At 37.0% G+C, this 23,758-nt stretch overlaps 1 protein-coding gene across 3 annotated transcripts in view; it reads left to right on the top strand.

Annotated features, from left to right (window-relative positions):
* Window positions 1-23,137, top strand: part of OBI1 (ORC ubiquitin ligase 1) — a 51,482-nt gene extending 28,345 nt beyond the window's left edge. For 2 of the 3 annotated variants that reach the window (XM_077158492.1, XM_077158493.1), the window contains one exon: window positions 17,465-23,137. In XM_077158492.1, coding sequence (XP_077014607.1) covers window positions 17,465-19,007 — 1,543 coding nt within the window. In that variant the 3' untranslated portion in view covers window positions 19,008-23,137. The remainder of the gene's footprint in view (window positions 1-17,464) is intronic. The other variant, XM_077158491.1, reaches the window with a different exon arrangement.
* The last annotated feature ends 621 nt before the right edge of the window (window positions 23,138-23,758 follow it).

Raw genomic sequence — 23,758 nt, 5'->3', positions numbered from 1 at the left:
TCAGTAGTAACCATAAATCATGCTCAAGTAACATGTTGGTTTCTTTCTCAATCTCAACAGAGTGAAAATCTTCTATGTAATTTTCACATCTCTCTACTACAATCCATCTCATCTCTACCTGTCTATTCCATTGTGCCACTTTCTTACTCAGACGATCCTAAGCAGAAATTGTGCCTCACATCCAGCTGTATGGGGCTTTAGCAGAGCACCTGTTCTTCCCCTTAGCAGCTAACTCATCTTAATAACATGGGATATAAAGCTATGTGTGCATGATGCATTTATATCAAACTTGGTTATGATTGGATTAATGACTTTTCTTTCTATAAATATATGCAGGATGGTATATGTTCTTGTCACTGTGTCTTGAGAGAATTGTGTTGATTTGATATTGTCTCTCTGAATGCAGCTCATTTTATTGCACAGCAATCCCAGCACTTGACATTATGATCAGTCTTCACCTACATGCCAACAACTTTGGGTGCAGGATAAATGCTCTGTGTACTCTGTGGACAATGAGCAAGATTCCCCATTATTAGTATATGAAAAGTAGTACTCTGAAAAGGAAAAAAATCGACTTCATAGATTATAACTTTGACTTTTTTTTTTTTTAACTTTTGCTGTGTTTGTATTCTTTGAGCTATCTCTTCTACTCCCATGGCTCTAATACTCATCCACCTATATATCAGAGATTATAAAATAAAATCTAAGTATTGGGCTTCAACTGTTTGTGAGCTGTAGGTTTATATTTCCATCTATCTATTTTGCACCATAGCCTGAGGCCCTGTATCTTGAATTCACCACCTTGCTTAGTTCTTGAGATAAATTGTCTAGATTCAGATTTCCTTACTTCTACTCTGCTGTTGCTTCTTTCACCCAGTTCATTTTTCACCATAATTAGAATTATCTTTTTCTAAGTTTAATTCAAATTTATTAAATCTCCTGCCCAAAACTATTCAGTGCCTTTCTGAAATAAAATCCAGACTCATTACCATTGTCTAAGACTCTTCATAAACTAGTCTACACCTGCCTCTTCCACTTCTTCTCATTCTAACTCTCCTTGGCTCATTCTTCTCTAGCCACACTGGCCTTTATCTGTTTATAAAACAAGTTGGATTCATTCCCTCTGCTTAGAATATTCTGCTTCCAGATCTTTACATAGCTGTCTCCTGTCATCAGTTTTCTGAGAGGCCTTTGTTTGTTTGTTTTAACCTTTTTATTGTATAATGTAACGTATATACAAAGCAAAGAAATGAAAAAGGAATATTTCCAAAGTACTCTTCAACAGGTAGTTAACAGGACAGATCCCAGAGTTTGTCATGGCCACCATACTATCCTCTCAGATTTTTCCTTCTAGCTTCTTCATAATATAGAAGGCTAGAAGGAATAAATATTTTTTTATCATCACAATCAACATTTTTTTTCTTTTTTGTGAAAAATAACATAAATACAAAAAAGCAATAAATTTCAAAGCACATTTAGTTGTAGAACAGATTTCAGAGTTTGGTATGGGTTATGGTTCCACAGTTTTAGGTTTTTATTTCTGCTACTCTAAGATACTGGAGACTAAAAGAGATGATCAGTTTAATGATTCAGCAGTCATATTTGTTTGTTAAACTCTACCTTCTCTGTATAACTCCACCATCACCTTTAATCTTTCTGTCCTCCTCTTTAGGGGTATTTGGGCTGTGGCCATTCTAACTTTTTCATGTTGGAAGGGGCTGTCATTAATATGAGGTAGGGAGATAGAACTAACTGATGATCTGGAGAGTCTGGACCCTCTAGGTTTCAGGACTTACCTGGTCCAGGGACCCATCTGGAGGTTGTAGTTTTCTGGAAAGTTACCCTGGTATATGGAACCTTTGTAGAATTATATATATTGCCCTAGGTGTTCTTTAGGATTAGCTAGAATGGTTTTGGTGGGGTTTGATCTGAGAGACCTTTTTTATCATGCCGTTTAAAACAGAACCCCAACTTAACACCATCTCCTTCTGTTTTAGTTTGCTAATACTGCCAGAATGCATATACCAGGAATGGAATGGCTTTTATAAAGGGGATTTATTAAGTTACCAGTTTAAGTTCTAAGACCTTAAAAATATCCAAACTAAGGCATCCAGAGAAAGATACCTTGACTCTGAAAAAAGACCGATGTCTGTTACATGGGAAAGAAGTGGCTGGCATCTGCTGTTCTTGGTTCAGGTTCCATTGCTTCCAGTTTCTGATTCCAGTGGCTTCCCCTCTAAGCACCTGTGGGCCCTTCTTTAGCTGCTCCAGAGCAAAACTCTGAATTTCATCTCTGAGTTTAGCATCTCCCAGGACCAGAAATTTCTTCCCTTCAGGTTCTGGCTAGTTCTGTGAGCCCTTGAGTTCTGTGAGGCTTTTTTGGTCTCTGTCTCCAAATGTCTATGTCTGTGTCAGCTCTAAACTTTTTCCCTCTCAGTGAGTTCTCTTAAAGACTCCAGTAGACTAATTAAGACCCACCTTGAATGGGCATAGTCACATCCATCTAATCAAATGACCGCACTCACAGTTGGGCATGTCACATCTCCATGGAAACAGTCTAATCACAAGGTCTTGCCATACAATAATGGATCAGGATTAAAAGAATATGGCTGCCCCACAAAATTGGATTAGGATTAAAAGAACATGGCTTTTCTAGAGTACACAATAGTTTCAAACCAACGCATGTTCCTTATTCTGTCTTGTTATAATGCTATAATAATAATAAAATCGTGGTGAGGTGAGATAGTACAGCATGGTGATATGAGCACATGCTATGAGGCCATATTCCCTAGGACTAACACTGGCTCTATCTATTTATTAGCTCTGTGGTGTTAGGCAAGTTACTTAAACTTTCTGTATCTCAGTTTTTGTCTTCTATGAAATGGAGCCAACACCTTTTACAACTTTATAGGCTGTAGTGGGGAATTACATGAATTAAAACATAAAATGTGCTTATAACAGAGCTATAGTTAATGCTGAGTAAATGTTATTATTATTATCTTCATAGACCTTATCACTATCTGAAATTATCTTGTTCTTCTGAAATTATCTTGTTCTTCTAATTGCTTGCCCTGTTCACTGGTGTTCTTTGATTGCTTACATAACTCAGTCTCTGCCTCTGTCATCACATGGCCATCTTCTCTCTCTCTCTCTGTTTCCCTGTGTGTCCGTTCACCTTCTTATAAAGCCTCTAGTCATATTGGATTAGGGCCTACCATAATAATTCGGCCACATTTTAATTAACCACATCTTCCAAAGACCCTATTTCTAAATAAGGTCACCTTCATGGACTGGGAGTTAGGACTGAATATGTCCTTTGGGGGACACAGTTAAACCCATAACACTCCATTTTCTTTATGTAAAATATGGATAATAGGTCCCTATCCCTCTCATGGAGTTGTTGTGAGGGTTAAAGGATACAATTTGTTTGTCACTGGTACAGTTTGTAGCCCAAAGAACAGGTGAAGATGGATTGGAGGTGGGAGTGTTTGTGTATGTCTCTAAATAATTATATCCATTATACCCCCCCATCCATTCCACACAAAAGATTGTTCATCCTCTTGCTTTATCCCTATTCTCATTAACAGCTTTACTACTCATCTAGTTGCTTAAGATAAAAAACCTCAGTCTTCATTGTTCTTCCACCTCTTCTCATCTAATTGTTCAGTATGTTTACCAATCCTCCCTCTTAGGTCCCACATTATTTCTTGCTTAGAGTATGTTAACAACTGTCCAACTGTTCTCACTTCTTTTCTATACCAAACCCTTAAGCATCTGCTTTATGATTGCCTGAATTCTAGAGTATAAATGTAGTTATCTCATTCCCCAGTTTAATAGTGATTCCCCTTGCCTGCTAGTTAAGCCCTAATTTCTTAGTGACCCAAATTTCTTAGTGATTTCTTGTGACTCTGGCTTAACCTTCTCACCTCTTCTCTTGCCTTTCTTTGTTCTGTGCTCTGGCCATGGCAAATTTCTCACTGGAGCCAGTTTCCCATATTGTGGTATGCCTTTGTACCTTTGCTCATGCCTTTTTCCTTGCCTCTTCTGGTCCTTCCCGTTCACCTCACCTTTTTTACTCTACCTGGTAAATTCCTATCCATCCATCATTTGAGATCTAACCCTGTTGCTCCTTTATCTGTAAGTGATTCACAGTTTATTCAGACAGAAGAAACACTTTCGTTCTACCTATTGTTCTTTAAACAGTCACATTGTATAGGTCCATAACTGCCCTGACCAGTTAATCTGTCAGCTCCTTGGAGCTAAGACTTTTTTTTAAATACAGTATTTATATTTATATAAATATTATATTTGTGTACATGTGTGGGTCCTTCCTTCTTTGGGCCCCATCAGAAGAAAGGAATCTTTGTATTCTATGTTACTGCTTGGAAGGAACTAACCAAGGATTAAGATTTTAAACTTGAAATGCAAGGGTTTGAGAAGGCAAGAAATCAGGGATTCCTGGCATTTTCTCCAAATGAGGAGAGCAGAGGGATTTCCTGGAAGTTTCCTCTCTAAGTTGTGCCAAAGGTGAGAGACTGAAAAGAAAAAGGGGGAGATACAGATAATAGGGGTTGCTTGGCTCTGGGCCAGGATTTCTTTTTTTTTTTAGAAATCATTCCATTCTACATATATAATATCATCACATAGTTGTATATTCATCATTTCTTAGTACATTTGCATCGATTTAGAAAAAGAAATAAAAAGACAACGGAAAAAGAAATAAAATGATAATAGAGAAAAAATATATATACGTACCATACCCCTTACCCCTCGCTTTCATTTACTGCTATTTCAAACTGAATTTATTTTATTAACATTTGTTCCCCCTATTATTTATTTTTATTCCATATGTTCTACTCTTCTGTTGATTGGGCCAGGATTTCTTGTCTGAGTCTTCTTACTTGAACTAGTTTTTCCTGCCCTGTTATGCTGAATCTGAGCCATGGGCCCCTTTCCAGTTAGGGCTACTGTGCCTATACTGTGTCCCAGGACATACTGATACCACTCGGACTACTCCAGGCTTTCTGCTTCCTCATCGGCATGTCTGGTCTGACTGGCCTTGTCTGTTGTCCCTGTACCTATTTTGGCCTTTCCTGTTTCTCATGATTCTACTCTCACAAATGCTGTGATTCCTGGTATTTGACTCCAGCCTGATCTGATGACTGATTCTGCTATGCCCTTTGGTTCTCCCAGAAGGGGAGCTTATAGACTGTCAGGGAAGCCTGATGATACCCTCGGGCTAGACTGTGACAGGTAGGTATACTCAGGCCCCTAAGCTACCTTAGGGGCCCTTCTCTGCATCCTCAGCTAATTGGAGATAGACTGTTACTACTGTTTTCTGTCAGATTGTCTTTATTGTATTGCTAAGATATTTTAGTAGCCTATTCGCACCTAAAGTAACACACCCTAATGATTAAGCAATAAGGTTGTCAGATGTTCAACTACCTTGGTACAGGGATGAGGTCTTCTCCTTTTTTTGTTTTCTTTCCTCAATAGCCCCTCAGCACACATTAGTTCTCAGTAACTGTTATCCGAGCAGTAATTACAGGGTGACTGGGTCACAGATTTTTTTGTTTTATTGTGTTTCAAATTGTTTCCCATGTAAAAAGAGAGAATTTGGCTCAAATGGAAAATGTATAAACACTAGTCCAGAAAGTATGCTGTTTTTCCCCTAAGATAATTATACTGTTTTTATACTTGTGATATTTTCTTCTTGCCATTGTTATGTTTTGGGGAAAGGTAAAAAGTCTTTTATTCCTCTTAGAACTAGAAAAAGATATGAAATAACATGTGTTAATATTCTCTTCTTAAAGATTAGAATCTCCATTGATGTCATGTAAACTTGACGGCTGATCTTTTCTTTTCTTTTGGGGTAGAAAATTGGGGCATTTCTAGATGGAGTTTAAATGAAATACATATGTCAAATAGAGTTTGTCTTCACACAATGCAGAGAAATTAGTGCTTGGAGTTTTGAACCACTTTCTCCAGTGTACTGCCAAGAAAAACCAAAGCTGCCTTGGAAATATAAATAGCTAGATGTGATTTCCAAGCAAAGGGTCAGAGTTCAAGTCCCATTCCACACAGGGCAGGGAAGGAACTAAACATAGTTTAGTTCCATATCTCTCTTTATGAACCCTGCTGACCCTATATATGGATCAGCTGTTAATAGAAATTTACCAAAAGAAGGGACTAACTAATTTGCTTCTATTCAATTGATATATGCTACCCAACAATCAGGTTGTTTCTATAAAGAATTTCTAGGTATCACAGCAGGAATTTTCAACACCATAATTTTTAACAACAAATGCATAGTTAGTTCAATAAAACAAGCACACACAAAAAACTTACTTTACAAATTATGTTAAAATAATATGAGCTATTATTTTAAAACTCTGCACTCCATTTGAAAACTTGCAAAGTAGACTGTACCTTGATTTTTAAACAGTGCTTTTGGGTGGTGGAGGAAGAAGGAATTACAACAACAGACTTAAGACTCTGTCTAGTTCCAGTGTCCATGAAAAGCTTTGTTTTTAAGAGGGAAATTGTGGCATTTTTTTTCTTGCAAATTTTAAGCACTTTTTTTGTGTGTGATAAAAATATGATGCAGGGTACATGCATGGTTCAGTGATAGAAAACCTTCCTGCCATGTGGGAGACCTGGGTTTGGTCCCTACGTATGTCCCCCACCCCCCTAAAAAAGATGCAACTTAACATAACTTATATTTTTTATTCCTCATAATTAGATGCTGAGACAGTTCCTCTGAGATGTTTAGACTCTAAAAATTTGCATTTTAAATTTTGTTTATTTCACATAAGTAACTTATTTCCCCTGTAGTTGAAGATACCTGCTGATTGTGCATGAAGTAGACCAAATGAACATGTATACTTTCTGCATTTAGCACGTTTAAAGACTTTTCTTTAAGTCATGCTTTCACTTCATGACTTTGGTTTAGATTTGTCTTATCTCTGGTTATAGACACCCACTTTGGGCTGCCATATATCAGGGTGCTTGTGCAGTAGATAAAGGCCACTTTAATAAATGATCTTTGATGGTTTCAAAATATTCTAGGGCTTATGCTTAGCACATAGTAGGTTGGTTTTATTTTGACATAGTAGGTTTTTGATGACTATTTATTGACTTTGTGCATACAGAGAAGATTGTCTTCCCACTTCGTTTTCTTCCTCTCCATGTTTTGATTAGCAAATGTCTGTATTAATAAATATTGTAACAATGCTGGTCACTTGACTGTGTATACAGACTTTGCATTCAGTAAACCTAACATGCATTTCAATGTTAAGTGATAAATAGATGCTGATATTACTTAACGGATTTTGTGTCACACACAGAGTTTTTGGTTGTAAACATGGTGTTTAGAGTCAGAAAGATTTGGATTTAACCTCATCCCTGCCATTTACCTGCTATGTAACCTTGAACATGATCTTTTTTAATTTTTATTGAGTTATCTATCTTCCTGCCTCTTACAGTCCATTCAAAGTATACTGTCAGTTGTTCACAGTATCATCACAGTTGTGTATTCATCACCATGATCATTTTTAGAACATTTGCATTACTCCATAACGCAACATTAAAAGAAGAGAAAGCCCTAAACGTCCCATACCCCTTACCCCTCCCTCTTATTGATTACTAGTATTGCATTCTACCCAGTTTTAAGACTTACAGTAGAAGTAGGTTAACTACGAGAGTGTAGTTTGATAGATAAACATTCTGTATATTAGTAGAACAAAACACAGCATTCAGAAGTAAAGCCATACAAACAAGGGGAACTAAGTTTTTTGTTTGTTTTTTGCATATACTTATACAATCATCATCAAAGATCAAGGCTACTGGATTATACTTCAGCAACTTCAGGTATTTCCTCTGGCTATTCTAAACACTAAACTCTAAAAAGAAATATATGTATATGAGTCAGTAATAACAGTCATTTATTAAGTCCTAATTTCTCATTTACACCTCCTTCCTCTCATTTGATCTTTCTCTCAATCTTCAGGGATATCTGGGCAGTGACCATTTTAACTTCTTCGTGTTGGGAAGAGGTCTTGACCTTCTGGGGTAGAAGAATGAACCTGTTTTTTGTTCTTGGAGAGACTGGTACCTCTGGGTTTCAGGACTTATGTAGCTTAATCTCAATCTGGAAACCTTAAGTTTATGAGAAAATAAGCTTACTAAGAAGAACTTTTATAGACATTTACATAGAGCCTGGGGCACCTCCTAGGGTTTTCAGGAATACTGTTGGTTGCAGCATGGCATAATATAGTAATTCGGAGAAATATTTGGCTAAAGCTTACATAAGAATAACCTCCAGGGTGACCTTTTGACTCTATTTGAACTCTCTTAGCCACTGAAACTTTATTTTATGCCATTTCTTTTCCCCCTTTTGGTCATTCTCAATCCCATGATGCCAGAGCCAGGCTCATCCCTGGGAATCATGTCCCACGTAGCCAGGGAGACTTATACCTTTGGGAGTCATGTCCCACATTAGGGGGGCAGGGCAATGAGTTAATTTGCCTGTTGGCTTGAAGAAAGATGCCACATCTGAGCAAAAAAAAAGAGGTTCTCTGGAGGTGACTTTTAGACATAATTACGTGCAGGCTAGCTTTGCCATTGAAGAAATAAGTTTCCCAAGGGCAAGACTCAAGATTAAGGGCTTGGCTTTTTAAATTGGGAGAGAATATCAGGATTTCCCCAGGTGGGTAAATATAATAGATCTACATTTTTCCCCAGTCCCTCAAGCAGACTTTCCAAATACTTTTTTATTTTCTGCCCCAAATACTCTGGAATGTATCCAGGTATTATATTAACCTGTACAGAATAATAAGACCTTCTTCCCTATTCTATGTTCTATGTAATTAGGTTTTTAAATGAACTGACCAGACAGGTTATATTACCTAGTGTGATACAGAAAATTTAAATTTTGGACAAAATTACTTTGGTCTCCCACAGAGTTGAAGTTGTAAAATACAAACATTAACCCTTTACAATTTCTTGTTTCCCATCTTTAAAATAAAAATTAAGATCTTGCTTCATAAAGTTAGCATGACAAATTAAATGAGCTAATATTTATCAAGCATATAAAAATGTGCTTGGCATAAAGTAAATACTCAATAAAAGATGACTGCTGCTCTTCTTGTTATCATCATTGTCAATAATGGTCACTTACACTACTGTTAATTTATTTGTTACACTGACTCTTATACAAAATGTGATTTTAAGGCATTCTTTTGATTCTGCCTACTGAATATCTTATATGTTGTCTTGTGAGAAAAAAATGAGGTAATAGCAACTTCCAATTAATTACTCTTGTGTGAGGAGAGAGTATAGAAATACTCTATAGAGTATAAATAGAGAAAACTAGACATCTTTACAAACTCAATTTTCTCTAATGTTTGATTGTTTGAACTGTTGTAACTTTTTAAGATGCTTTAGGGCATCTCACAAATTCATGTGAGTATGAAAATTTGTCTAAACCCTGGTTCCTTTTTATGTTTACAAATAAGGGGAAATATGCAGCTTATATTTAGTCCTATTTGAGGAAATAGTTTATTATATTATAGAGTTTTCACTCCATCTGTTACCACCTCTGTGTCCATATAACAACCACCTGTACTCATGAAAATAGTATATATAAGAAGGTGTCTTTCAGTCTCTGTACTGGAAAGGCCAGAGTCTGTGTGAAGATAATATCCCTTATAGTCTTTCTGACATTTTGTATCTCATTACTTCATTATTTTCTTACACTTTCTTTTGAAACAATTTTGTTTATTTGAAAATTATTTTACATGTTGTGGAATGGATAGCTTTCTCAACAAAAACAAGAAAGAAGATGCAAAAGAGGCAAATAATAAAGCTTTTGAGTGGAAAATTGAAGATACTGTCACTTAGGAAAAGAAGCTTTTGAAACAGAGTATTATTGCAAATACTGGGTCAAAAGACAGGAAGTCGCAGAGAGAGAAAGAGAGTAAAATGGATCACAAGTTATTGTGGTAATTGGATAATAACAGCGTAGATCACAGTATACAAAGCTTGGATCAGATGCCTTCCTAAGGAAAGTTACATTTCTGTTTCTTCCTGCCATCCCAAAAATTCGCTTGCCTTTTTTTTTTGTTTTTTTAAGTTGGTACAGGGAACAGATATTTTCTGCCTTGAGGCTTCAGGATGGATGAATTTCTTCTCTCAGTATGTCCCATATTATCATATATTTTTGGAGAACCAACTTGTATGACTAGGATTGGCCATAGACTGCTTTTATTATTAACAAATTCTTCAGAATTTATTATGTTAATAGAGTGTTTTATTTTAAAAAGAAAAAAATTCTCTTGCGTAAGTACTGGCAAGTTGTATGGCTGAGTGGTGAATAAAAGTACATGGGTCTTCAAAAGGGAAAAAAGAAGTGTAATAAAATAAGGTATCAGTGGCCAAGAGAGAACAGATGGGAGTCAAGAGGCTGTCCTGGAGCCTGCTCTTATGCAAGCTGCAGTTAAATAGTGCTAATTGTCATGCTTTGCTAAGCCCCAAGCAATGTCACTCCTGTGGACTCCTAAGAACACCTAGGGCTGGAACTGAGGCTCTGTTATAAAGGTTTCATGTTCTAGGTTCGCCTTCTTGGAAAATTCTTCCCAGAAATTCCTGGAAAATTAATTTCCACAGCGTTCCTAGGTCAGATAAATCCTGAACCTCAGAGGGACCAGCCTCTCCAGGATTATCAATTAATTACATCCCCCATCCTTAAATGTGGACACACCTTTCAACATGAAAAAGTCAGAATAGGTATTCCCCCAAAGTCCTTATCAATTGAGAGAAGGATTAAAGGAGAAGGAGGAGATATAACAGAGAAAATGGGATTGAACAAATGAATATTGCTGCTGAATTCAGTATATTAATATTCCTTCTAGCCTCCAGTGTTTTGGAGCAGCTAAAAGGAAAAATCTGAGATGATGGAATGGTAGCCCATGACAAACTCTGGGATCTGTTCTGTAACTACTTGTTGAAGTGTCCTTTGAAAATTATTGCTTTTTTCTCACTTTGCTTTGTATATATATTATACAATTTTAAAAAGCTTAATATATATGTATATATGGGTCTTTTCCCAAAGTTTTCCTAGTAGATTAAAGACACACACACAAAGTTGAGGTGTAGTTGTGGGTAATATACAAGCAATTAAGAAAGCAAATGAGAGAGAAAGAATGTCAAGGGTTTTGAGCCACAACCATCATCACTACCACCAAATGTGGTTTTGAGTTCCCTATAGTTCTTCTGGTCCTACCTGTCTTTTTTCCCTAAAATATGCTTCCCTACCCAACCTACAATTGTATATATACAAGGCAAGGTCCACTGCTTGAACCTTTCCCTTTTCTTCCTACTCCTATCAAAACTCAGATTCCTGAAGATCTCTTTTACAGGCTACTGACAAGTTATATGTAGACAAAAGAAGGAGTTTGTGAACCTAAGGAATTTCTAACTACTGGATTGTCCTTCGAGAGAAAGCACTTAGGGAATTAGGGTAAGGGGAAAGGACCTATGAAAAGCTTTTCCCTCTGCAACTCCACTTCTCCATGTTTAAAATAAAGGCTTTATTTTCCTAATAATTTTGAAAACTGGGGAATAAGACCAGCAACTACAGCTGTGGAAATAGGCAATTCTACAATAACATCTACTCTATACTTACTTTGCATCTACTTTCTTTGGCTATGTCTTGGTCATTCTTTCTTTGGTTAGGATCATTCTTTCTTTGGCTAAGTTCTTTTAAAAAAAAAAAGATGAAACTCACATAAGTTTATTTGGTCTCCTTGCGTATCAGCTATTATTTTAGTATAGGAACATCCGTGTTCTGCATGGTGGTGCAGGACCATAAAAATCGTCATGCAAGCCAAAACCATGCAAAGCAATCTTAATAGTCAATGGGAAAAATTATCATTGTTCTCTGGCCTTTAAATTTTTTGTCAAAACATTAAAGCTCTGTCAGTTATAATTGTGTATGGAAATGAAAAACTAATATATAGTATAGTTTAAAACACTAGAAACATTGAGAATTTAACTGATTTCCTTCTTTGTAAAAAACTACAGAGAATAGTTTCAATAGTGCTTTTCTTCTCTTCATATAACTTATGATTCAGAGTATTTTTATCTTTCCATTGCAACAACTTTCCTTATTTTTATCAATAAGTTTGTCTCTGCTAGATTCCTCTGGTTGTATATGTATTGTCTCTCGAACAGTGGCAGTTTCAAAATTCCCATGGTCAACTATTTCTTTTGAAACTACATCTACATTTGATTCTGTTTTATTTCCAGTTTTATCACTTTCATTTCCTACTGTACCTTTAATTCTGTTGGTAAAATGTCATGGAGTTTTATCACTGGGAGATAAGGAGGCACCACAACTACATATTCTTCTGTCTGGGTGTGAAGTGAATCACAGATACTCAATGACCAAGCAGAGAGACTGAAAGAAGTGACATTATTGGTCCTAGGTCATGATGCATACTATTATTTATGTAGTGATTTTCAGATTGAAGAGCTAACAGCAATGTTTGCACTTTATATAGTTATTCAGTTAATAATATGTGGAAACTGAAATTTGAACTTTCTTGTTGGGCAACAACTATGTCGGTGTTCTTTGACTTAACTGTGGTAACTGAAATTTCTGCCTATCGGAACGATGCAATGAGAGGACATCAGAACCATGCAAAGTGAGGACATCAACGTTCAGAACCTATTAGATAGCCTAGACAACAAAAACTGGCCCACATTCAAAGATTGCTTCCACTTTGTTTTAATATTACCTCAGCTAGTGAGTAAGGCAAACAATATTATATTGAAAGATACATGAGAGGGCAAGTGGGCTCCCCCTTCAGTATCCCCTTTGTTCCTCAAGAAGATGTTCCTAAAGTTTGATGGTTTTAGCAATCACTGGGCTTGCCACTTTTATCCCTTTTGCTGGGGCAAGTGCCAGAATAGGAGGGCATATTATAATACCAGTCACCAAAACTTATCAGCCACTAGACTCAGGACTTCTTCCTGTGATACAGTGATATAACCTCGTTACTTCCATTCCAGGACTCTTCAAGGTCTCAGCATAGCAGGCTTGGCCTATCACTTACCTTGTTAGTTCAAAGAACTACGTTAGCCTTAGCCTCTGAGGAAAAACAAGGAAACAGGGATAAATGCTTCTATGAGTTTTCAGTACAACACAAGAGATAAGTTTGCCATTTAAATAACTGTAATGCAAGTTAGTAGAAAATGGAAAATATTCAGAGAAGCACAGATAACATAATAGGTGTTCACAGGATGAGGATTCCTTTTGGCCAGTATTGAAAGATAATTCACAGATTATAGAAAACTAAATTTTGAAGGGACATGAGATCATCTAGTGCAGGGTTGGCACATTTTTTTCTGTAGAAGGCCAGATAGTAAATATTTTAGGTTTTCCAGGCTACATTTCTCTGTTGTAACTATTCAGCTCCACTGTCATAGCACAAAAGCAGCCATATACGATATGTTCCAATAAAATTTAATTGACAGAAACAGTCAATGAGCCATACTTTGCCAACCCCTGTCCTTGTTCAATCCTCTAGTTTTATTAATGATGTCATTGAGAGCCAGAAAGGCAAAGTGAAATGCTTAAGGTTCCACCACTAGTTAATGGCAGCACGGCAATAAAGTTTAGTTCTTTGAGTTTAGTTGTGTGATTTATTCTTTTACCACATTGTTTTCTTGTAATCTCTTAATCTCCTTCAAACATTCTGACATTTCTGTACAATGAGTATGTTGATTTTGAAGAAAAAAATATGGTATTGGGAACTACCTCCTTGTTGTTGTTAGAGATGCTGTTACTCTAGGTATTGCCTCTCAGGTCAAACCAATAAGAGTTTCATTTTTCTTCTTGTAGGGATAAGAAACAGTCTTCTAGCTCTGTAGCTGTTTAGAAAAGGGGAACCTTCCTTTTTCTCTCATCCAGAATATATACATTGGTTAACATTGCAAACTAAAAAATGCTTTAAGCATCTCCTAGATTCTGGCAGAATACACTTCCGATATCATCTGCAGCTCCCAAACTGCTCTACAGTGTTTCTCTGGCATAATGAAGCCTTTGGCCATCATTGCTACTTTGAAAATCAAAGCCTTTTGGTCTCTAATGGAATGTTATAAAAATACTCCATTTTGAATTTTGCTCAGGAAAAGGAAGTATGGTAAATGATGTTAGAAGTCCCTCTGGCTTGCCTTGGCATTGATTCAGTTAATGTTATGTACTCTGGAAATATTTAGAGGTAGTGGGAATAAGAGAGCATTAAGATCCAAAGATAAGCTCTTGTCTTCATTGTTTTCCATGGAAGCGTTGTATAGATCTCTATCCCTATCTGTTAGTATTTCTTTTATGATACAGTAAATTGCCCTTTTCTGAGTTTAATATAGGTGTTTAGAGTAAGCTAAAAGTCTAACACCTATGTCAAAAGTTTCATCTATTCACATTATTTTAATAAGATGAAAATGGAAGTTCTTTGGCATGGAACAGTGCAGAATGAATGGCAAGCCTGTAGGAAAAAAGCTACATGGTATATATGTTACTCTGTTGCTTTTCTTGGTGTGAAAAAAAAGAAAGTAAACAGTCAGGTTTAGGATTGCACTTTACTTAGTAGTGCAGTGACTTTTATAATACTTACATGTGTAAGAGACCCAAGGACTTAGCTTATCCTATAGTGTTGGCTAAGTCTTGATGTAAGGCATTGATATATCTTAAAGTAAAAAAATCACATTTATTCAACAAATATATAATAAAGTAATGTTGTATACCAGGAATTGTGCTGAAGATCTAGCAGTGGATATAAGATAGTCAAAATCCCCGCTTTCCTGGAGCTTATAGTCTAATGGGGGTGAGAACAGAAAACAAATTACATGGATTGATTAATTAATTGATCAGTTCCATGCATTCACAACACATTTCTATCAATTTGCCCACAAACATGGATCCCTTATTAGCATGGTAAAAAGGTCTGGTCACTCAAAGTATTATAGACTTGTAAAGCATTGAAATGGAACTTTGGGGAATCAAGGGCAATGACCTTTTACAAAGCAGCCTAACTCATCAGTGACTTCTCATGCTTGTCTGTCCTTCTCATGTGCACTCCATTGTTGGCTTTTGTTGCTAGTCTCATAGCATTCAGCTTTCTTTTTGAAGCAATGCAAAAAATTGTGGGTAAGGCTGTCCTTAACTTCAACTCAGAACCATTTGTTAACTTAATTCTTTTCAAAACATGATTAAAAAAAAATAGGAACAAATATAGTGTCAAAATGACATACACAAAATGTTAATGGGGAAAACTGTCAGTGGAGGGGGGGAATACATATTGGAACTCCATACTTTCTGCATGATTTTTCTGTAAACCTACAATAGTTCTAAAAAAATGACGTTTGAAATATATGTGAGCAAAAATCTGGAATAAAAAATGCTAACATTTTGGAAAATGTTCTATTATTTGTCACTATTCTTTCCTTATGTAAGTTTCTGAGTTCCAAGGGACATCCTTTGGTAAGAGCTGATTTATTATCTAGTAATAACATTAGATTTATAATCATTTTGATTTTTCATCTGAGTATATCCTTTATCATAAAAAGTGCACTTGAAAAAAACAAGCTTTATCTTCTTAAGCAAATTTAAGGCTCTCACTTTTGCTATTAAAGAAAAGCTTCTACCATTCATTTTCACCAAATACTCAAAGTAGTAAACTTTGTCCTTAAAGTGGAAAGGTTTATTGTTGTAGATGTTTTTGTCTTTGTTATTATTATGGTTTTTGCTTTGTTTTTTTTTGGAAATTGAGGGGAGTGTGCTGTCTCTGGAAGTTCAGTTAATTGCAGCAAGTAGATCTATATTTGGCTATCTTATCTTTAAGACCCATTTGAACTTCAAGATTTTATGATTCTTTATTTACCTGGGGCCCTGCTTTTTTCCCTCAGTGACAGAAGAGCAGGGATCATGTTAGGGTGATCTGGGAAGTGAGATTGGGTTGGAGTTTAGGAGGTAGTGGTCATTAAGTGGTAGACATAGAATGTGCTGTCATTGGCTCTGAGAGGTGGAATTACTGTCTCTTGCTCCCTTATAGTTTTTTTTAATACTTAGTATATTTTCTTAACTGTAGTTATTTTTATAATTAAAAAAAAAATTAACCCATAGATGAGAGCAATTTTTGGATGTCACCTTCTCAAGTACCCTCCTCCAGTACAGACAACCCCTGAATTCTTCAAGATGGGCCGATATATTTAAGTCATTAAAAAGATAGTTAAGAAAAGACTTTAAAAAATTTGGGGGATAGAGAGATCTTCACAGATTAGAATATAAAGCTTGTTTGTTGGCATATAAGAAGCAATTTTTAAAAGATCGGGTATTCTTTGGTTGGCAGATAGAATTAAGTTGGACATTTCATGTTCCTCAGAGGTGAGACTGTCTTATTCATCTTTGTATTCCCAACCCCAAATATACCACCAAGCCCCCATACTAGGTACTCAAAAATTGTTTTCAGAGTTGAACTCTGTTCTAGTTTGCAAGCTGCCAGAATGTGATATACCAGAAACAGAACAACTTTTAAAAGGGGAATTTAATAAGTTGCAAGTTAATGTGTTCTAAGGCTGTGACAATGTCCAAATTAAAGCCAGGCAATGGAAATGTCCAGTCTAAGGCATCCACGGAAAGTTACCTAGATTTAAGAAGGCCCATGAATCCAGGGTTTTTCTCTGAATTGGAAAGGCACATGGCTAGCTTTCTCTCCAGGCTTCTTGTTTCATGAAGTGTCCTGGGGGCATTTTCCTTCTTTATCTCCAAAGGTCTTTGGCTGTATAGCTCTCCTGGCTCTGAAGCTTTTTCCAGAATGTTTCCTCTTTTAAAGGCCAAGTAAAAATTTCAGATAAGGGTGGCTATAATTGAAAGGGGGCAAATAAGTATTTAAAACCACCCCTCCTGGGACTGCTAAGATTATTTAATTTCAGATTGGCATTTTATGTTTGACAAGGTGACATTGTATAAGAAATGTATTTTAAAACACTGCAGTACCGTAGGAATGATTGAATGTAAATATCTCAAGATGTGGATCACTGTTTAAATGTTATAAATCTTTGCCCTTGTTTTCAGGGATAACTCTTCATGTATATATAAGCCAAATTGATGGAACCAACTCTTCGAAGGGAAATTTTCTCCATCGGTGATACCACAAGTCTGATTTTGATCACAAAAGTATCCATTAGATCTTTGCCATTATTGTCTAATTATAGTGATATAAAAGGGGAAATACTTTTTTGAAGATACTATATCTGCATGCTTTTGTCTTGTTCATTGACTGGTCTGAAATTTCACTGTTTTCTATATGAAATTAATGAGCTGACACAGTTTGTGCTCCTAAACTTTGTAAAGGAAAGAAAAAGTTTGAGCTATAAAAATTAACTATCCTTCCATTCCTTATAGGTTTGGGAGGTTTACAATTGCTGCTCTTCAGTCCAAAGTAGAACAGTATGAACGTGAAACCAGTCGCCTCAAGAAAGCCCTGGAACGAAGTGATAAATATATAGAGGAACTGGAATCTCAAGTTGCACAGCTAAAAAATTCAAGTGAAGAGAAAGAAGTTATGAATTCCATTTGCCAGAGAGCACTTTCTACAGATAGCAAGGGGAGCAAAGGCAGTGAGGAGGATATAACATCAGAAGACCAAGGTGACGGTGCTAGAAAGCAGCCTGGCTCATCTACCCCAAGTTCTTCTCACCTGATAAAGCCCCCCAGCAGTATACTCTCTAATACCAGTTCTGCGAGGAAGGAAAGCACCAGCAAAACAGAATCAAATTGTTCAAAGAGCAAAGACCTTTATCAGAAACGGGTAGAAATAATGTTAGATGTCACAGATACAAGTATGGACACTTATTTGGAAAGAGAGTGGGGTAGTAAAACAAGTGATTGTGTACCCTACAAAGATGAAGAAATTTATGATCTTCCAGCTCCTTGTACTCCTTTGTCCCTTAGCTGCCTTCAGCTCAGTACTCCAGAAAATAGAGAAAGCGCTATCGTCAAAGCTGGAGGTTCAAAAAAGCACTCAAATCATCTCAGAAAACTGGTGTTTGATGATTTTTGTGATTCTCCGAATGTTTGTAATAAAGATTTTTCAGAGGATGAAATAAATGGGAGTGAAAATGAAAAGAAATCAGAATGCTTTACTTCTTCCAAGACAGGGTTTTGGGATTGTTGCTCTACAAGTTATGCCCAAAGTTTGGATTTTGAAAGTACAGAAGGAAACACAATGGCAAATTCTGTTGGAGAAATATCTTCAAAATCAAGTGAAAAATCAGGCTCATGTTTATCCAAGAGGTTGAATTCTATTCGTTCTTTTGAAATGAATCGGACAAGAACATCCAGTGAAGCATCAATGGATGCAGCTTACCTTGACAAAATCTCTGAGTTGGATTCAATGATGTCGGAGTCGGACAACAGCAAGAGCCCATGTAACAATGGTTTTAAGTCAGTGGATTTGGATGGGTTATCAAAGCCACCTCAAAGCAGTGACTTTCTTGATGAACCTGGTAAGTTGGAGGAAAGAACTAAGCCAAACCTTTCCAAAGGTTCTCTAGCTACTGATGAGATAGAAAATGGAAATGAATGGAAACCCACTTCTTTTTTTCTTCTCCCTCCATCTGACCAAGAAATGAGTGAAGATTTTTCACTCCATCCCAGTTCCAATCCAGGAACTAATGAAATCAAACCCCCAAGCTGTTTGTTTCAGACAGAGTTTTCCCAGGGTGTTTTGTTAAGCAGCTCACACCGACTATTTGAAGATCAAAGGTTTGGGTCATCTTTGTTTAAGATGTCCTCAGAGATGCATGGTCTTCATAACCACCTTCAGTCTCCTTGGTCTAATTCCTTTGTGCCTGAAAAGAGGAATAAAAATGGGAATCAGTCAACGAAAAGAAAAATCCAGAGCAGCCTTTCCAATGCCAGCCCATCAAAAGCAACTAAAAGTTGACTCAGTGGAAAGATATCATTTGGGTTTTTGTCCTGAGAGGAATATAGAGATTTTTAATTTTTTTTTCCCCTCAGAAAAGTTCTATACAATTTTGATTTGATAACCTTTAGTCAAGTGTCAAGTCTGTATGGTGGATTAACCTGTACTCAGAATACTTTTGATCATTTTGAAAGAAGTTTGGTCTTTTGACTGCATTTTTGTTTGGGCATCTTTTAGAACCACAGATGGTAGGGAGAGTTTTTTGTTTTGTTTTTAATGAATATCATATTTGTCTGGGTTAGGTGTATTCTGTTTTCTTGACTATTGATGTAATTGTTAGATACAGTGGCCTCCCTGTTGATGAGCCTCAGTCTCCGTTGTCTTTAGAACTTAGATTTCTTAAAATCTTTAGTACTATCTACACGCTGCTCAAAAGGCACTTGAGTTTCTTTAAAGCTTTTCCTAGGGTGGGAATTATTTTACCTGTCCCCTTTCCCCTTTTATTTATGTTTAGTGATGACCTAATTTTATGCAAGGCCGTGATGGAGAAACGGCACTCTACCTTAGCCCGGTATTCTTTTTTTTTTTTTTTGTTATGTTATGTTATGTGTATGCTTGTATTTTTTAACATTGTATTTTGTCAGTTTTGTGAAAATGTTCCGCTAGTGTGAAAAGACACATTTTCTATTTGAAAATAGTCATTTTATATTGGATAGGTTACATTTGCTCACCTTTTTTGTGTGTATGGAAAATCAGAAGTTGAGCTAACTTTGCAAAGAAGACATGGAGAAATCGGGTTTGGAGGAACCTAAGTGCAGTAGCTTCATTGTTCTGGATGTACAGCTGCAAAAGCACTCTTTGCAAGTTCTTGATCCATTGACATCCCCAGGGGAGCGTCTTTTGGAGTAATGAAGTTGTTTTGCATGTTACTGTTCTTTACAGAAACTCTGTATGCATGGGTAGCATTCTTGCTTGCTCTGTTCTCCATATTAAGAAAAATAAGTTTAAATTGGCTAATAGAACATCTTTTACATAGGGCAAATTCTTTTTCCCCCCATGAAGAATGTTTGAGGAAGCAAGGATAGGTAAGAGCTAAGCACAATTTTTAATGTAGGCTCCAAAAAAGTATATTATTATTCCAAACATGTTTGCTTATGCCTGTGTAGGCCTTTAAAAATGGGTTCTGTATGCTAATAGCTTGTTTATCTGCTGTTCACTGAACATTTTACATTAATACTGCATGCTTTTTATGTGAATTGAATAAAAGATGTCATAAGCACTGTAATCCTTGATGTAGTCTGAGATTTTGAGTTCAGTGTATAAAGACCAGAAAAAACTTAATTTTTAATTGCTCTTCTAATTCAGGGGTAGACAGATCTGGCCTGCCACCTGTTTTTGTAAGGCCTGCAAGTTAAAAGTGGTTTTTACATTTTTAAATGGTTGGAAAAAGTCAAAAAAAAAGAAGGGGATTTCGTGACATATGAAGATTATATGAAATTGAAATTTTAGTATCTCTAAATAAAGTCTTGTTGGAATATGCCACTCTCATTTGTTAACATATTATCTAGGGCTGCTTTTACACTACAATAGCAGCATTGAATCGTTGTGACAGAGACCATATGGCCCACAAAGCTTAAAATATTTACTCCCTGGCCTTTTACAGAAAAATTTGCCAACCCTTGTACACTTTGGGATTAAATTAAACCATAAAGGTAAAAAAGATCACTTTTATAATTTGGAGATTATGTCCTCCACTTTTAGGAGTAAGAACCAGAAAAAAAGTTGACATAAAGCATAATTTTTTTAATCATATATCTGTTCCAGTAATTATTTGCATATTATTTTATTTTGCTGATGGGTTAAAGGCAGTGCATACTTTCAGAGATGTTAGCAGTTTAAGTATCTTTTATAATGTGATTATAAAGTAAAACTCAAATGTAGAAGTCGAAAATTTTTCTGAACTAATAGTCACAGTAAATTTGGGGGTAAGCCTTGGTCTAATTTTATCTATAATTCTTTGACAAAGGGTATGTGAGTTTCATTGACACTGCCATGAAAACCTGGAGTTTGTAAGCTGAATTACTAAAGTAGCCTAATAGGGGTTTGAAGCTCAGTATTAGAGTGTTTCCCAGCTGCCTATCTTCAGAAACACTGCTCTGTCCTCCCCAAAACAGTATTTCATATATTTAATCTAATTTGTAACATTACTTACTTGAATAAGCTGAGGAATAATCTGCAGAATTTAATCACACATTCTCATCTGTAGTCGTTGCCATCTTTACCATATCTAATAGATATGTCATGACAAATATGGTGATGTCACAGATTTTAAAATACACTCCAAGAAAACAAAATAAACTACTTTTATTGAGACCAAGTACTGTGCTAACCTCTATTTCATTCTAATCCTCATTTCAAACCTTGTGAGTTAAATAATATCCCCAATTCACAGATAAGTGCACACAACTGCAGTGGAGTGATGTCATGGAGATGGTGCCTGTGACTCCAGAGCCTATGCTCTTTCTCTTCCATAAATGGTAGTCCACATTTGTAGACCAGTGGAGGGAAGAAGAAATTTGAAATTTCCCAAGGATTCTTTTTAAAAGTAGTAATATTTTGGAAATAGTAGCATGTTTCTTTGCAAGTAACATATAATCCCTGGTTGTGTTCATGGGTCTCATTCTATTAAGTAGCTCAATAATGGGAGTTTACAAAGATTCACATTAACTCTGACATTTAACCTCACCTTTTGGTTAATTTCATTAAAGCTATGTTAGAAAAAGATCTAATGATAAAAGGAAGCAGAAACTTACCAGTTCATATCTATTAAAAAATAGCACCTTTTAACTGCTTCTTTGTAAGAGGTTTATGCTCCAGGAATGTGACAGTATGGTTTTTTTTTTCTTATGACTTTTTCACCTTAATTTTCAAGATCTTTTCACTCATTGAAAAATTATCTTTTTCTCCTGCTTTTGTACCTGCACGTGTAGAGAACATCAAACTGACATTAACAGTTTAACCTTAGGGAGTGTGGCCTATTAAATTAGAAAAGTTTCCCAAAATCTCATAAGAAGGTCCTTCATTCCTGTTTGTGGGAGTCCTACAACACAGCCTTTGCTTATCTTGATGTAACCTGATCCTTTTAATAATACTTGGCGGAGAGAAAACCTTTTAAACAATGTTCTCAGAGTGCATAGTGAACATTTATTGCTTAATTCTCGGAACCCCACTCTGTGCGAGGAAGCATCTATTAAGATGCAGATTTCTTTTAAGAATCCATCTGGAGTGCAGGCTGTGGTGATCTTCAGTTTTATATCACTGAGGTAGTCTGGAATACCCTACGGTGCAGCTGCACTTGAAACTAGATTCTCAGGTCTTATGCTTTAGAAGGGAGTATATTTCCTCTAGTAAATGTTGGTTGGATTAACTAAGTATAGAAGTATGCATTTTGTGTGGCTTACTTCGGGGTTCTAAAAATTAGCCCTCGGGGGTATGGATTTGATGTAAGCATTTACTGAGACTGAGGAGGGAAGACTTAATTCTGATCCATTTTTATTTCTCTTAACGACAAAGGTGATTTAAAAAGTCACCTCTTAACGTCAAATGTGAGAAGAAGTGTGTGAAGCAGTGAAGAAACTAAGACTTCACAGATACAACTTGCACTGGGTCCTGAAGGATGAATAAGAGTTCAGCGCAGAAGAGTAGGTCTCTTCTGTGCGTTCTCTAGGTTGTAGCCGGCGCCTCTCCGAGGCCCTCTCAGAAAAGGCATTGATGGAACCACGCTCTAATGTCACGGCTACTTCATTGTGAAAGGTTTACCGGATTACTACAGCCTGAGGTTGCCCGTCTGGACTTGCTCCGCCTCTTCGGAACGTCTCGCGATTCGGCTGTGCCTTTGGAGCTGGAAGGCTCAGTAGGTGGCAGGGCTGACCCATCATCTGTCCATTAAGCGAGGCCTGGCTCCCTGAGGGCCAGAAAGAGCAAACCCGCTTCACCCACTGGGTCATCTAGGTACTGGGGGTGGGGAAGTGGGGACTGATCTGACCCCCTCCGCTCTGAGAGTGGAATCCCTCGGATTCCAGCGAACCAGACCTTGCCGGATTCCCTTTGCCAGGGCTTTTCCACCTCACACTACCTACTCGCCCCACCTCCTCGCATGCCCCATTCCCCCCCCCCCACACACACACACACTGTCTCCTGGGGGTCTAGACCCGCCCGCGCTGCTCCGGCCGGGGTTCCCTGCGCTCTCGGGGGCCTTCTCAGTTCGTCCCGCCCAGACCCCACCCGAAGAAGGGTCCGGCTCTGCGGTTTCCTTGCATTTTATTACCTACCACTATAGAAATCTAGCGATTAAGACGCGAAACCAACAAAGAGTTTTCCTTCCACCTTAACCTTGCACACAATCCTTTAACAAATTAATTAATCCTAATGAATTAACACTTCATTTATTTAAACGCTCTACAGTCCATGAATTAAATTTTCATGCAGTGATTAAAGGCTGTTAAAATATGCATGATTTCGTTAAAATTTTATAATAAATCAGGGCAATGTGTTACATGACAAGGCAACTATTTCCCAGTCCCTCGCAAGGGGCTTTGATTTGTGCGTACCGCGGAAAGGAGAGGCAACTGGCGGCTGCTCCGGCGAGCGTTAGAACCGGGCTTCCGGACCCAGGTCCTCACTCACCGGTTTGGACTTGCTGTATCGCGGTTACCTCCTTGGCTTCTAGACCCTCTTGGGAGTCCTGCTTCTGGGGTCAGGACAGAACCTGC

The sequence above is a fragment of the Tamandua tetradactyla genome, chromosome 4 (assembly GCF_023851605.1).
Source record: "Tamandua tetradactyla isolate mTamTet1 chromosome 4, mTamTet1.pri, whole genome shotgun sequence".
In the NCBI taxonomy this organism is placed as follows: Eukaryota; Metazoa; Chordata; class Mammalia; order Pilosa; family Myrmecophagidae; genus Tamandua; species Tamandua tetradactyla.
Note: the sequence above shows the minus strand (reverse complement) of the source record. Positions and strands in the feature narration are given on the sequence as shown.